The sequence below is a fragment of the Podospora pseudoanserina genome, chromosome 4, assembly GCF_035222485.1.
Source record: "Podospora pseudoanserina strain CBS 124.78 chromosome 4, whole genome shotgun sequence".
NCBI lineage: Eukaryota > Fungi > Ascomycota > Sordariomycetes > Sordariales > Podosporaceae > Podospora > Podospora pseudoanserina.
In genome coordinates this window covers 148,255-162,029 of record NC_085923.1, presented here as the reverse complement: position 1 = coordinate 162,029, position 13,775 = coordinate 148,255, and the positions used below count along the sequence as shown (strand labels likewise).

The 13,775-nt window shown below is 54.3% G+C and overlaps 6 protein-coding genes across 6 annotated transcripts; 4 read left to right on the top strand and 2 right to left on the bottom strand.

Moving 5' to 3' along the window:
• Nucleotides 1–916: 916 nt before the first annotated feature.
• Nucleotides 917–1,968, top strand: QC764_400620 (uncharacterized protein; the record flags this gene model as incomplete). The annotated part of the gene is made up of 4 exons (XM_062946328.1): nt 917–1,381; nt 1,456–1,626; nt 1,818–1,872; nt 1,958–1,968. The coding sequence occupies exons 1-4, from the start codon at nt 989–991 to the stop codon at nt 1,966–1,968; spliced, it is 630 nt and encodes a 209-aa protein (XP_062799906.1). The 5' UTR covers nt 917–988.
• Nucleotides 1,969–2,566: 598 nt separating this feature from the next.
• QC764_400618 (uncharacterized protein) lies at nt 2,567–2,872 on the top strand (the record flags this gene model as incomplete). Its single annotated transcript, XM_062946327.1, has 2 exons — nt 2,567–2,662; nt 2,735–2,872. The coding sequence occupies 2 exons, from the start codon at nt 2,567–2,569 to the stop codon at nt 2,870–2,872; spliced, it is 234 nt and encodes a 77-aa protein (XP_062799905.1).
• Nucleotides 2,873–3,108: 236 nt separating this feature from the next.
• QC764_0060330 (uncharacterized protein) lies at nt 3,109–4,028 on the top strand (the record flags this gene model as incomplete). The annotated part of the gene is made up of 2 exons (XM_062940499.1): nt 3,109–3,273; nt 3,341–4,028. The coding sequence occupies 2 exons, from the start codon at nt 3,109–3,111 to the stop codon at nt 3,353–3,355; spliced, it is 180 nt and encodes a 59-aa protein (XP_062799904.1). The 3' UTR covers nt 3,356–4,028.
• QC764_400615 (uncharacterized protein) lies at nt 3,583–4,625 on the bottom strand (the record flags this gene model as incomplete). Its single annotated transcript, XM_062946326.1, has 2 exons — nt 3,898–4,625; nt 3,583–3,809 (listed from the first exon to the last, which is right to left on the bottom strand). Exons 1-2 carry the CDS (start codon nt 4,316–4,318, stop codon nt 3,583–3,585), a joined length of 648 nt encoding a protein of 215 aa, XP_062799903.1. The 5' UTR covers nt 4,319–4,625.
• A 1,552-nt stretch (nt 4,626–6,177) lies between these two features.
• PRP24 (Splicing factor) lies at nt 6,178–9,357 on the top strand (the record flags this gene model as incomplete). The annotated part of the gene is made up of 1 exon (XM_062946325.1): nt 6,178–9,357. The coding sequence occupies one exon, from the start codon at nt 6,178–6,180 to the stop codon at nt 9,355–9,357; it is 3,180 nt and encodes a 1,059-aa protein (XP_062799902.1).
• Nucleotides 9,358–9,557: 200 nt separating this feature from the next.
• On the bottom strand, nt 9,558–12,681 carry QC764_400600 (uncharacterized protein). Its single transcript, XM_062946324.1, is given in 7 exon segments — nt 9,558–10,190; nt 10,260–10,778; nt 10,865–11,050; nt 11,114–11,450; nt 11,463–11,544; nt 11,604–11,832; nt 11,885–12,681. 4 exon segments carry the CDS (start codon nt 11,393–11,395, stop codon nt 9,993–9,995), a joined length of 1,185 nt encoding a protein of 394 aa, XP_062799901.1. The 5' UTR covers nt 11,396–11,450; nt 11,463–11,544; nt 11,604–11,832; nt 11,885–12,681; the 3' UTR covers nt 9,558–9,992.
• Nucleotides 12,682–13,775: the final 1,094 nt, after the last annotated feature.

Below are 13,775 nucleotides of genomic sequence, written 5' to 3'. Positions count from 1 at the left end.
TCCCGAAACCATTTGGGATCCCGGATCTGATAACATTGATTGGCCTGTGAGAACACGAGATTGCACATGCCATGTCAGAAAGCATGTTTATCTTGTTTAGCCTATTTCTCACACAGTCGCTCAGCTGGCGAGGGTGCCCCGGATTCTCGCTTCTCTGCCGTGTCTGTCTCGGCGGTAATATGATCATCGACCCCTATTAGCCAGTTCCCTGGGTCTGGGTCTGGGTCTGGGTCTGTTCTGGCCCGCCGTAGACCCTCTCACGTGTTGGTGGTCTGTCGCTTTGCACTTCCTTGCCGCCTCTCTCGCCGGAAGGGGCGGTGTTGGTCTGAGACGCAGAGCTCCTGAGCTGTCTATTGATGGAATATCAACCCGCCAAAGGGAGTGTGGGGACAGCTGCAGTGATAAATGACAAAAGCCTGGACTTGTGCAATTTTTAGTGACTGACAAGTAACAGCAAAAGAGCATTCGGCGGCTTCCGAGTGTCTTTAATTTAAAGTGAAGGTGCTGACCTACATCCTGCCGCGGCAGGTTGGAGATTGAGGCCTCAAAAATAGCAGCAAAGGGAAGAATAAGGTGTTGCCGTAGATTAAGACGCCCTTCCCACCCTTTCCAACAAGCCGGGAATGCTAAGCATTCATATAGAGCTCATATGTCGACAGGCCAGCCGTGGTCTGTCTCGAACGCCACAGCCTCATGCTCCTTGAGAGATGGGCAACAGACGAGAACGGACTTTAAGCCGCACCAGTAGCAGCTCGGTCTCATGACTGCTGATCTCGTGGAAGGTGACGCCGTAATTCCGCAATAGAGTGAGGGCATCGTCTCGGCCGATCTGGAGCGGTCTTGATGGCGACGAAAATAGCAACAGCAGCTTATGGATGAGAACACTTAAAGATTCGGGGTATAAGAAGGCTGTTTTAATCCTCCTCAGAATCACCTCGGCTTCATCATCACCAACCATCGCGCCATCTAACCTTCAGAACAACTCACGATGAAGCTCTCCATTCTCCCCCTCGTGGCTGGCCTTGCCACGGCCTCTCCGGTTCTCGTTGATCCCCTCGCCGACACCCCGTCTGGCCATGAGGTTTCCATCGTTGGCCTCGCTTTTGCCGGCTCCGGTTGCCCTGCTGGTACTGTCTCGGGCCAGCTCTCTTCTGACCTGACCACCATCACGCTGCTGTACGCCAACTTTGTTGCGCAAGCCGGGCAGGGCATCAGCGCGTCCAACTACCGCAAGAACTGCCAGCTCAACGTCAAGATCAAGTACCCCCAGGGCTACCAGTTCTCCGTCTTCAAGGCCGACTACCGCGGGTACGCTCAGATCCCCGCCGGAGACACGGGCACCTGCAAGGCCACCTACTACTTCTCGGGCGACTCCAAGCAGGTCAGTCAGGCCCCTCATGCTCTGCTCACGAACGAACCGAGATCGATGCTAACCATCAACACCACCACCCGCAGATCACCTCAACCCTCACGCTCAAGGGCCCCTACGACGACAACTACCTCAAGACGGACACTTTTGGCGTCGAGTCGACCGTCTGGTCCCCCTGCGGGCTGGAGGGGCTCCTCAACATCAACTCCGAGGTGCGGCTGTCGCCCATGGACGCGGTCAAGCCCGCCCTCCTTACGGTAAGAAGACTGGAGAAGATCAGGACAAGGTGGCGGAGATGCACCGAGTGATTTCCTCTTTTTCTTTTTTTCTTTTTTCTTTTTTTTTTGTTACCAGAAACTTGATGACAAGGTGGAAGAGGGGGTTATTGGTTTTGTCAAAAACAAAGAGAGAGAATCCCATGTTGATTCGGAATACCCGATTTTTATAGGTCGACTCGACGGATCTCAAGTTTGTGCAGAAGCATTACTTGCAGTGGCAAAAGTGTACGAAGCCCAAGGCATAGTGAGCCCGCGAAAAAAGAGGGTTGCGAGAGGAAGAATTTTGCGGACTGACTACCTATTGTCTTAGGCGAGGAGTAAAAGATCTGGACTGTGTGTGAGAGGAGGTTGGGTGTGCTGGGTGGGTGGTAGGTGGAAGCATACACGTACGGATACTGGCAGAGGTCGTAGTAGGCGTCGGTCGTTATCATGTTCCTGTCAAACAGCCATTGAAAAGAAAGGGAAGAGAAATTGCCAAGGATATTTTCTTACATATCAATGATATGCCCCGCCCATCCTCTTTTCAAGTCCAGCCAGGCCCCCTCTTCTTGTGTCGTAACCAATCATATCTCACCACGCACCGCCCCTCCCCCCGTGCCTGTTGTGCCTGTCTCAGCATCGGTGATCACCCGGTTTATATCTTTCTTCATTGGCTGACCTCCCTCCCCAATCGCCGGTCCAGACCGACCTTTTTATTTTTTTTCCCTCTTCCCCCTCCTCCCTACCCAACTTTATTTCAACAACTACCGCCATCGGGTTTCCCTGGTTTTTCTCCTCCTCCCCGCCCGCCCACGCTGACGACACCCTCAACACACACCGACCTACTCCACCATCTCACCTTCTAGGCTTTTTTTATCTTTACACCACAACCCTTTCCCACTTTTCTTCTCCCCTCATCCTTCCATCTTTCACCGTCAAAATGCCCTCCACCCATAACAATCAACCCCCCACCCCGCAAGCCATGCAAATGTCAGCAACAGCACCGCCAAACAAACAAATCATCACCGACCAACCCGTATGTTTTTGTTTCTGTAGCCTTTCCTCCCTCCCTCCCTCGCTGACAATGTAACCTGGCCTGACCTACCAGAAATCCCACCCCGCACCCCAAATGACACAAGACGGCGACCATGGTGACGACGAGCAGCTCAACCTCCGCGGGGGCGGGTTCACCATTGGGTGCAACTGCTGCAGGGGCATGTTTTCTTTTCATAAGAGGTGCTGCTAGATACTAGGTGCGCACCCCCGCGTGTAATAAATGATTGGATAGATTAGGGACAGGGGGGAAGGCAGGAACGAATGGATGGATGGGATAGTCTGTCTGGACTTTTTGACAATGAGTGATGTGATGAGGTTGAGCGTTCTTGTCTTGGGGGGGGGGGTTGTTTAAACATCCATGTGAGGTGTGGTTGAATTTGGAATTCTGTAGGTTTGAAAGTTGAATTTTGTACAACGGGAACATAGATGCGGCTGGCTTGTTTATGGTGGTATTATTTTGTGGCATTGGGGAGTGGGCTGTTTGTTGCTGGGAGGGTGGGTGGCTGTGGAGGGGAAGAGGAGGTTGAACAGTTGGAGGTTGCGATTTCTTACTCCAGTGCTGTTGTTGGTGTTCAAGGGATTTTGAGAAGGGTGAATTCCTCGAGCTCGGCAACAGAAAGGGAAAGTTGGAATTACTAACACGATCCTGATATACTAGGCATTGAGGTTCTGAATAAAGCTGGGGCTCAAAGACGAACTTGTATTTTTCAAATGAGGGTTCTTATCAATGCTTTTATTATAGAATCTGAGAGCTCGCTATGGCCGATCCCCAGATGGCATCCCTGAGTACAAGTGGTACTGTATATCGCCAGTCCTTGCTCTATAGTTTAGCATGCTTCTCATATCTCCTCCAACATCTCTCATCACTCAGCCCGAAGTGATTTTTAAATCTACTAGTGTTCAACGTCGCGATCTGTTTGATCTGCGCCGCCGTTGAGTCTGCAACACCAAGGCGGCGATCCGAGCAGCTCTGGCTTGCCTGCGGGCTTTCTGATCTTCAGCGTGAGACCAGTGGAAGAAGAGGCTTGGGCTGGCCTTGGGCCCAAGAGCTTGAGGCGGAGGGAAAGAAATGGTGTGAGAGCTGCGAGAGTGCTGCTGTCTTTGAGAAGTGGAAGTTGCTTTATGTGCTGTATTGACAGGACAACCAGTTAATTGCAGATACAAAACAAGCTGGCTTGATGTATTGCCACTCATTTTGACAAGACATCTACTTACCCCTCTTCTTTTTACGCAACTCCTGCCGCAGGCTTGTGACGAGGAGCTCATCGCTGTCAATAGAGTCATCATTCTCGCAGTGTTCTGCACTGTTGATCGAGTACTCGGGAGTTTGAGAAGGCGTGGGGGCGACAACCGACGAGGAACTGCTGGCGGGGACAGCTCTGATAGCAACTTCGTACAACTGAGTGTCGCCGTCTCGTTGGCATCGAAGAGCCGTGGCAAGCTCTTCGAGATTGCCGGCAGTGACTCTGGCAAGATAGATCTCTTCAGTCGGCGGGCCAGTAGTCGTTAACCAAGGGACGTCGGTCGCTGGTTCGGTGGTGCTCTGAGCGACTCTTTCGATCTTGACGAAACCACGAGAGTTCAAGTGAACCCTGGCTGAGTCTGGATGGAGAATCTGAAGATCGTTAGTTGCCATGGTTGGAGATGGTGGGGCTGGGGTAACAGAGTCAGGAAGATTTAGAACCGTGAGACTTGCAAAAGAAGGGGAATTTGAAGAGTGGGTAGATAGATTGATTGCCAATGGAATGCGAAGTTTGTTTGCTGGTAAGAGTCGCGAGGGAGTTCTGAATCCATCAGGCGCTCGAAAGGTAGGTCAGGTCGACCGTCGCGTTGACTTGAGCTCGGTGATTATTGTAGCAGTCGCTCAAGTATTTCTTCCACTGCAAGTTGGGTATTATCCTGTCTTTGGACACAGCTTCTCAAGAACAGCATTCTATATCTAATTGAGAAATATATGGACCTCAGTTTTGACTGGTACACTTGCGATAGACATAATGTTACACATGATTGGGCGTGTGTTCAGCAAGACAGCCTCGTCAAATGGCGGTCGGTGATTGGTCAGCGGCATGGCGCGACTTTTGTGCGGGGTGTTCGCTGGGGGGGCCTAGAACGCTTTGCTCGATCGGATATGACGGCACTTTGACGAGTCCCTGATGGCACCCTGCAGATGCGCCCCTACGTCATAGGTCCCGTGCAGGCGGATGACTGAGACAGACGGGCCTGGAATCACCAAAGACGGTCCTCAGTTTGATGGCACAGCCTGATAGCCTGATAGCCTAACAGCCTACACCAAAAAAGAAGCAGGGCAACAGCTGAAAAATAAAACAAGCTGTAAAATCACTCGGCAGGCTCGTGGTCGCGAATGGCACTCCGTGGCCGGTGGTCAGGGTTGGTCAGGGTCCTGCGGGACGGAGGAAGGGGATACTATGATTGGCCAGCCTCAGTCGTGATCTACATGGATCAGCGGAGACCCCCAAGTCTCGGCGGCCTGACAATGACGAGCGGCCGTGAGATGGGAAGCACCACAAGAACCACTAGAAACCACAGGGCGGATAAATCTGTCCGGCCGTGTCTCTGCCTGTCTGGCCTTTTCAGCAATGGTAGGTAAAAATTAGGTACTTGAATCCAGGGTCCTTTTTCTCTTTCAGTAGTGTAAATACAGAAGACACCTGGATACATCCAAATGTCAAAGATGGAGTCGGTCCCGGCACCCCGCCGTCCCATCTTTCTATTTTTTTTTTTTTTTAAAGTTTTTTGTTTTTTGCATGGCGTTTTGCACTACCTGGACGGGAGCCAGGCCCACGGCCACACGTGAGCCCAGACTGTCGGGATGGGGAACATACATTGTAGAGTATCCAACCAGGTATTTATTATAGCTTATCTAATAGGCAGTTTAGTCAGTCAGTCAGTCAGTCAGTCAGTCAGTCAACAGAGAGATGAAGGATGCTTTTAGTGAGGTCGGTGCTGCTGCTCTGGGTGGAAAAACGCGGTTGTTGGCAGAAGGGGCCTTGGCGGGTGGAGGCCCCAAGCCCGTAGTCCAGGCCCCCGGGTGGGGTCAAAGCCCGCGGAATTTGTATTTCCCAGGGTGCCACGTCCGCTGCCACTCCCCCCATCCATCGACAACCACTGCTGCGACTCCCATTTGTGACAGAAAGAAAGAAGAAGAGCACCCGATTCCGTCTATCGCATCTGTCGCACCTGTCGCATTGTCGCATCGTCGTCTGCTGCCGCCGCAAACAAACTAACCTCGAGTCCCAGTCCGTTCCGAAGGTTCCCAAACGAGCACCTAGTCAGTTCTTTTTCCGCGCCAGCCAGAAAGTCAGTCAGTCTGCCAGCCAGCCAGCTAGCCAGCCGTTTGCGAGAAAAAGAAGAAAAAAAACAGCGACGGCCGTCTTCTCTGCTCCCGTCCAACGTACAACCACATCGCAGCTTCACAAGCGGCGACGGGTCTCTCCGACATCCAATGACACGGCCTCTTCGAAGAAAGCAGGCATAATGGCGAGCCCGGTGGGGGAGGACAATTGGGTCGACTATGTCGACCACCAGCTGCGCGAAGCCACCGACCTCGAGGCACGCGTGCGCGTGATTGAGAGCTTCAACGACGCCGTGTCGGCCGAGCCCGGGAGCATCAAGGTCTGGATGGCCTACTGCGAGTACTTTTGGTCGCTCTACAACGACTGTCAACCTGTTAGCGACGCCGGCTGGTCCCCAGAAGAGCAGGAGGTCGGACGTTCCATATTCACCATCGATGCCGCCCTCAACCTCTGGCAGCGGGGCTACGAGGCTGTCCAGTACCGCCTGTCCGACAGCAACGAACTCTGGGACCGCTGGATCTCGCTCGAAATGGAGCTGCTGAGGCGGACCGTGACCGAGGCCGGTGTTCGCAGAATCACCCAGCTGTTCCGCAATCGGCTGACGGTCCCGCACGCCACCTGGGACAGGACATCCCAGATGTTTTCCACTTTCCTATCCGAGTACAACCGCCAGGCCTACGAGAGCGAGATGGAGCAGATCACGAGGAGCGCCAAGAATGCGAAGCGCCTGTATGCGCTGCGCGACCCCTTCGAGACCAAGCTGTCGCTGGCCGTCAAGTCTGGAGACACGGCAGCGGTACGTGCGGAGATGCTAGAGTACATTGACTGGGAGATCAAGCAGCACAAGGGCAAGCGGGACGCGCTGGACAACTTCAAGATTTGTCTCGGCCTCTTTTCGAGGGCGCTGACAGGCGTGCTGGCGTCGGACGACACTACATGGCTCAACTTTATCACGCTGGTGTCGACCTCCCAGTCGGACCTCAAGGCAGGCCGTGCCCGCGTCTCGGCCAATCTGGTCCCAAACATGCTCGACGTTCTCCGTCGCGCCGTGCATCACATTCCCTGGGCGGGTCCTGTGTGGGCTCGGTACATCTTGGCTGCCGAGGAGGCTGCGCTAACCTTTGCCGACGTCGAACGCATCAAGCACGCCGCCACCAACAGTCCCCAGCTTGACAGAGACGGAATGACGGGTGTTTTGGATATGTATTCTGCATGGTGCGGCTATCTCAAGCGAACAGCCATGAACCCCAAGGCCAGCGAAGAGGCTGTTGATGTTGCCGAAGTGGGTCTCTCCTCTGCCCTCGAGGATGTCAAGCACTGGGGTCAGCGAAAATACGGCGAAAACTACCAGGGCGATCCGGACTACCGCCTCGAGAAGATTCTGATCCAGTTTCTCACCGAAAAGAAGGAAGACATCGAGGGTGCTCGTGCTATCTGGGATGAGCTGTCGCAAATCCCGCTGCACGCCAACAGCTACGACTTTTGGCTCAACTGGTACCTCTGGGAGATGGTAGTCTTCACCGCACACAGAGCCAAACTCCGCAGCCCTACCCCCAACACACAGGCTCAAGGTCTGCTGGTCCCCAGCTTGGCCACCCGCGTTTTCACCAGGGCGCTCAAGGTTAGGACTCTTGACTGGCCCGAACGGATTCTCCAGGTGTACCTCAAGCACTGCAATGACTACGAGCTGGCCGAGACACTGCGCGAGGCCCACGACACCATCTACAAGACGCGCAAGGGGGTCGAGAAGCGCCGAGAACGGGAAGCACGGCAGGCCGCCGAGGCAGCCCTGGAGCAAGCAGCGCCAGCGGACAGGAGCGAAGACGTTCCCATGACAGATGCTTCCGGTTCCGCGTCACCCGGATCCAAGCGCAAGCGAGAGCCGACCCCGGCCGAAGACGATGCTGCTAACAAGCGGCCCAGGAGCGAGACGAACGGGGACGACGTGAAACGGGATCGAGAGCACAACACGGTTTTCTTGTGGAACTTGCCTGCTGACGCCACCCAAACCAAGATCAAGCAGTTCTTTCGGGATTACGGCCACGTCAACAACATCGACCTCAAAAAGGGGGACGACGACGCGGTTGCCCTGGTCGAGTTTCGACACTCGGACGATGCGCGAGCAGCGCTGATCCGCGATGGCAAACCCTTTGGCGACCGGATCATCCAAGTCACCCCGGCCATTGACTGCACGCTGTTTGTCACCAACTACCCCCCAGACGCCGACGAGGAGTACCTCCGCAACCTCTTCAAGGCCCACGGCGAGATCCACAGCATCCGGTTCCCCAGCCTCAAGGAAAACGCGAAGCGGCGGTTTTGCTACCTCACCTTTCGGGAGCGGGCCTCGGCCGAGGCAGCGCTCAAGTTGGACGGGAAGGCGTTGGGTGGGAGGTGCAGGCTCGTGGTCAAGATATCCGACCCAGCACACAAGCAGCACCGGCAAGGGGCGCAGGAAGAGGAGAGAGAGCTGCACGTGATCAACATCCCCCGCACCATGAAGGAGGACGAGGTCCAGGGCCACTTTTCCAAGGCTGGCAAGGTGGTCAGCGTGCGGATCCCGCATCTGGGGACGGCGTTTGTGGTGATGCAGACTAAGGAGGAGGCGCAGGAGGCCATCAAGCTGCTGGATAAGGCCATGTTTGGACAGCATCCAATCAAGGTCGAGCTCTCGATGCCAAAGGGAACGAAGAAGACGGCGACAGCCTGGGGGGGCGCCGAGGATGCCGGATCCCCTGCGTCCACAGCTGCCGAATCAACAGTATCTTCTGGCGGCGGCGGCGGTGCGGCGAGAGATCGAAAGGTTGTCATTCTGGGCGTTCCTGACACGATGAACGAAGCCCGCGTGGGGAATTTGCTCAAGCCGGCGGGGGAGTTTGTCAAGCTGACGTTGCATGCCCGGCATGGGGGCGCGATTGTTGAGTACAAGGATGCCGCGTCGGCGGGGAAGGCTCAGCTGGTGATCGACGGGCTAGAGGTGGAAGCGGGTCAGAAGCTGCGTGTTGGCACGACGGAGGAGCTGTTTCAGAGCAAAGGGGAGAAGAAGGTGGCGGGGAGTGACCCGTGTGCGCGCCCGGAGCCGGAGAAGCAGGGGAAGAAGCCGCCGACGGCTGCGCAGTTGATGCCGCCGCCGCCGAGTATCAACCGGCCGCAGGTGCTGGGGAGGTCAAAGCCAAAGACGGGTATGGGAACGGGGGCGCCGGGGTTGGGGTTGAGGACGAATGGGGTTGCTCTTGGTGGGCCGAAGAAGAGTAATGCTGATTTTAGGAGTTTGTTTCTTGGGGGTGGTAATAATGGCGGTGGAGGTGAGGGTGGGGGGAAGGTGGAAGAGGAGAAGATGAAGGAAAATGGGAGTAAGGAATGAGTGAGAAGGGAATGATGGGCCTACTGGGATTTTTTCTTTATTCAAAGTTTTGATCAAACAAGAGTGAGAAGGTAGGGGTTGTGTGTGTGTGTATGATACCAATTACCATTTTTCTTTTTCTTTTTTTCTTTTCGGAAGAACTGAAGCTGAAGTACTGTGGTGAGGAAGAGGGAACAAAAGGCTGATGAACTGGTTGGCTGCCGCGGTTGCTGCTATGAATACCCCCTGAGCATTTGATAGGAAACTGTTTGCGTTTCTTTGATGTTGTTTTAGGTCTTTGCTTTATTAGGTACCTACTGGGAAATGGTTGGGCGTATGCATGCCCTTGTTCAATGAAGCTTGACTGCTTGCAAAGTGTTTGATTTGAGACGATATGCAAGGGAGTATGGATAGTACTATCATTACCAAATGACTGTCGAGCAACGCTACAGAAACTAACTAATAAAAAGCCAACATCCTCAAATTCGGATGAACCTGGGAATGAAAGCATCGGAGACTGGAAATCTATCCAAAGGAAACACAAAAACATCAGAGCATCGCGTATCTACTTGCCTCTCATAAAATACCCACCCAGTAGCCTCCCCTCATCATGGTCCGCCAACTCGCATCCCGATATCCACCACTCGCCAGCGCGTTTACAGAGCCCCCGGGTTTCCGTTGAACGCAATCCCGTTGAAGGTCCCCGTGGGCAGGTCCGTGATGGTGCCGTTGGTGGACGTCTCCCTAATGTACTCGCACAGCTCCGCCGGCGTCTTTGGTCCCAGCAGCGCAAGCAGATACGAAGCCAAACCGGCCACATGCGGCGCCGCCATCGACGTTCCCGAAATGGTGTTCTACCTCTCTTTCGTCAGCCACAGTCCACCTGGTAATGCATGCAAAAAAAAAAAAAGCGTCTCACTCACCGTTGCGCTCGGCCCCCCAATCCACGCGCTCTCCACCCCGACCCCGGGCGCAAAAACGTCGACCCCCTCCCCGTAGTTCGAAAACCAAGCCCTCACATCCCCCTCATCCGTCGCCCCAACGGTGCAGACCGTCTCCTCGCTCGCTGGGCTGTAGAAGAAGGCGTCGTCGGCGCTGTTGCCGGCCGCGACGCTGAGGAAAACCCCCGCCCTGACGGCGGCGGCGGCGGCGGCGTTGACGGCCGTGCTCCTCGACGCGCCGAGGGACAGGTTGGCCGTCGCGCCGTTGGGGCAGCCCCGGGTGGGAAAGTCGGCGGCGACAAAGTCGATGCCCGCGATGACGGCGGCGAGGGTGCCGGACCCGGAGGCGCGAAGGACTTTGACGGCGTAGAGGCTTGTTTTTTTGGACACGCCGTAGGTGACGCCGCCGATGGTGCCGGCCACGTGGGTGCCGTGGCCGTTGCCGTCTGTGTTGTCGGTGTCGATGAAGTTTGCTAGCCAGTGGGCGCGGTTGGTGAATTGCTTCAAGGGGGAAAAGGAAGGGGGGGGCGGTTAGTGAAAACTGATGAGGTGTTAGAGTGAGGGGGGAGAAGGAAAAATAAACATACAGTGTGGTTGACGTAGATGCCCGTGTCGATGATGTAGCTGCAGGTGCCCTCGCCGGCGGACTCGTCGTAGACGTACGAGGTCTGGCCTGGGCTGCGGTGGGAGATGCGGGCGAGGCCCCAGGGGACGTCCTCCTGGGTGACGAAGTCGTATGCCTGGACCACGGCGTCTTGTTCGACGAATTCGACCTGGGACTTTTGTTTAGCATCGTGAATCAAACGGTCCGCTGGGATAAGGTAGGATGGACACACCTCGGGAAGCCTGCGGATGGCAGCCAGCTTCGCAGCGGACAGCTTGGCGGCGAAGCCCTTGAACCGGCCGGCCTTGTAGAGGTGCTGGGTGCTCAAACCCTTCACCGCACCCTGGAGGACGGCATCGCTGCTGCCGTCTCTGAGCTTGACGATGTAGCTCCCGTCGATGAGCTGAGAGGCGGCTGCACCGCGGGGGGTGAGGAGAGGTGCCTCCCTGACAGGAGGAGCGGCCAACGCCAGGGTTGGGAGGAGGAGGCAGGTGGTGGCCCGGAGGAGCTGCATGTTGAAGTCTGTTATTTGTTAAACTCGCGAGTAGACAAGTGAGGAGGATGAGGACACAGAGAGAGAGAGAGAGAGAGAGAGAGAGAGAGGTGATGGTGATCTTGCAACAGAAAAACAACAGCGAGATGAACATGTCTATTTATCTCTGTCTTAGATAACGTCAGCTTGTGGACTGGTGGCTGGGAATAGGTAGAGAGAGGGAGGTTACCCGTGATGGCGTTGACATATTGGTCCCAAAATCATCACCACCTTCCGCAAAGGGCATCGCGAACAAGATGTCAGACCTTCTCCACCATCTTTTCATATATCAACCTGGTTAGGTAGGAACCAGGTCATGCTTAGAACTTTGACACGATGCTGAATGCGGGTGCCATGTGGGTGAGAAGAGGGTAGCCAAGATTAAACCGCCTTACGACCTACCCAAGACGGGAGCTAGTCTAGCGAGCAGGTGTCAACGTCGTTCTTTTCTTGCGCTGGCGTGATCCTGACAATTCGTGGTGCAAGCTGTCAAGGGAGTTGCTTGTAGGGTACCATTGCGATTGTCTGGTAGGATGGCGCAGCAACCAAAAGACGACATCAAGACACATGATATCCCTCGACCGCCATTGCTGGTCGTTCAATGTTGGCATGTAATCTGATCCCAGACAGCGAACCAAAGGGGGGAAAAATACATCCCACGAGAGAATACCAGGGGGAAGGTTTCCGAGCTTGATAATGCTGACATTATGCTCCCGTCAAAGACAAGAGATGAACTCCGGGAACAGCCATCGATCGGGGAATTTTGGACCATGTGTGGGCCCAATATTGTCCGGCCGGGAATGAGCCGCTGTGCCAGGGCTGCCCCGTGTGCGTGCCGTGCAGAGTGCCGCGCGGGTGTGGCAGCGCCATTCGCTGACGGCAGTTGGGAAGACATCATGGGCAGGAGCCACAGCAAAAGGACGGGTGGTCTCGTTACACGGGGCGAACAAGAACAGAAAGTAGTACTTCCTTGAGGAGAAAGATATTGAGAAACAACGGTAAAAGGATCCAACGCACATCTGAATCCTGCCAAGCTGTCAAAATGGGAGAATCCGGTCTGGGGAGAGAAGCGGTTGCTCGTCCTGTTGTTATTCCCTCTGGAACGTACAAAAGTCACCTTCCCAGTTAGGAAACTGCTGAACCGCCTGGACAGAGAATCGTGTTGCTCAAGATAACGCCTCGAGAGGGGGGTGGGGAGCAAGGTTCATGGCAATATCTGGCGCCATCTCGGCCCAGAGCCCCTTTGTTGTTTGGGGAAGAAGAGAAAAGTGAAAAGGCAAGAACAAAAAGTCGAAACGTGAAGAGGTCAATCCCCGGTATTAAACATATCGCTAACGATGCAGATCGACGTAACAAGACGCACGGGAAACCTGGGTCTCGGGTTCCAAAGTGGATCGGTAGCCAGTCCTTCTTTTAGCCTGAAGAGACAAGATTTCCGCCGTTTCGTCGACCAAGCGTTCTCACGTGCAACTGCCGGATCGAGAGGAGCCATTTGATACATGGCCAGCAGTAAGACAGAGGAAGAAAGGGGGGGTTTTAATATACTGTCTGGCGAATCAAATGCTCTTCCAGTCAAGGGAAATGTATTGCCGCTTTTGGACTTGAGTGGGGTGTGTAGTTAAGAGTGGCATTGCCTCTTCCACCCTACCCCCTGTCAAGAAAAATTTAATTTTCAAATGTCCAAATTAACTAGGTTAAGTTCGAATACCTAATTTGAAAATTAACGTAAGGCCTAGTTAAATCATCATATAAACTTACATTGTCACAGTTAAGCCAACAGCAGGTTAGATAGTGTGTGGAATGTTGGGAACCCGCAGCTAATCGTTAGATAGAACTAATAGTATTAGGACCGGGGACCGCGGCGGGGCATACGGTCTACGGTCCCTAAGTCAATATATACGGAGGAATTGCCGGTATTGAAATGGTGGGAAAACACACAAACCAACCACAACACCGCAAATATACCCTCAACAGGGTCTCTGAATGGACACACCTGCGTGACAGTGGCTCGCTCGCAGGCCGCACTCCACGTAGGACAAAGAAAAGATTCTATGGGCTTGCAGACCACATAATAAGCACCTGATCGGCCTGATCAGAGGGCCAGAATTGCCTGCACGCGTGCAAGGCACAAAATATGAAGAAATAAAAGTCGATGTCCTGTCTAAAATAGAATGTCCGAAGCAGACCGCTTATATACATGACCCCTGAACCCCCGAATCCTCCGAGAGCCCCACTTCCTTACTCAAACCCTCACGCCTGTGGCTGCACCTCAAACTAGTATAGCCGGTATTAAATAGATAGTTCCGTGAAATACAATTTAGGTTATTTTGTTAGTATTTTAATTATTATGGTTAAAATAAAA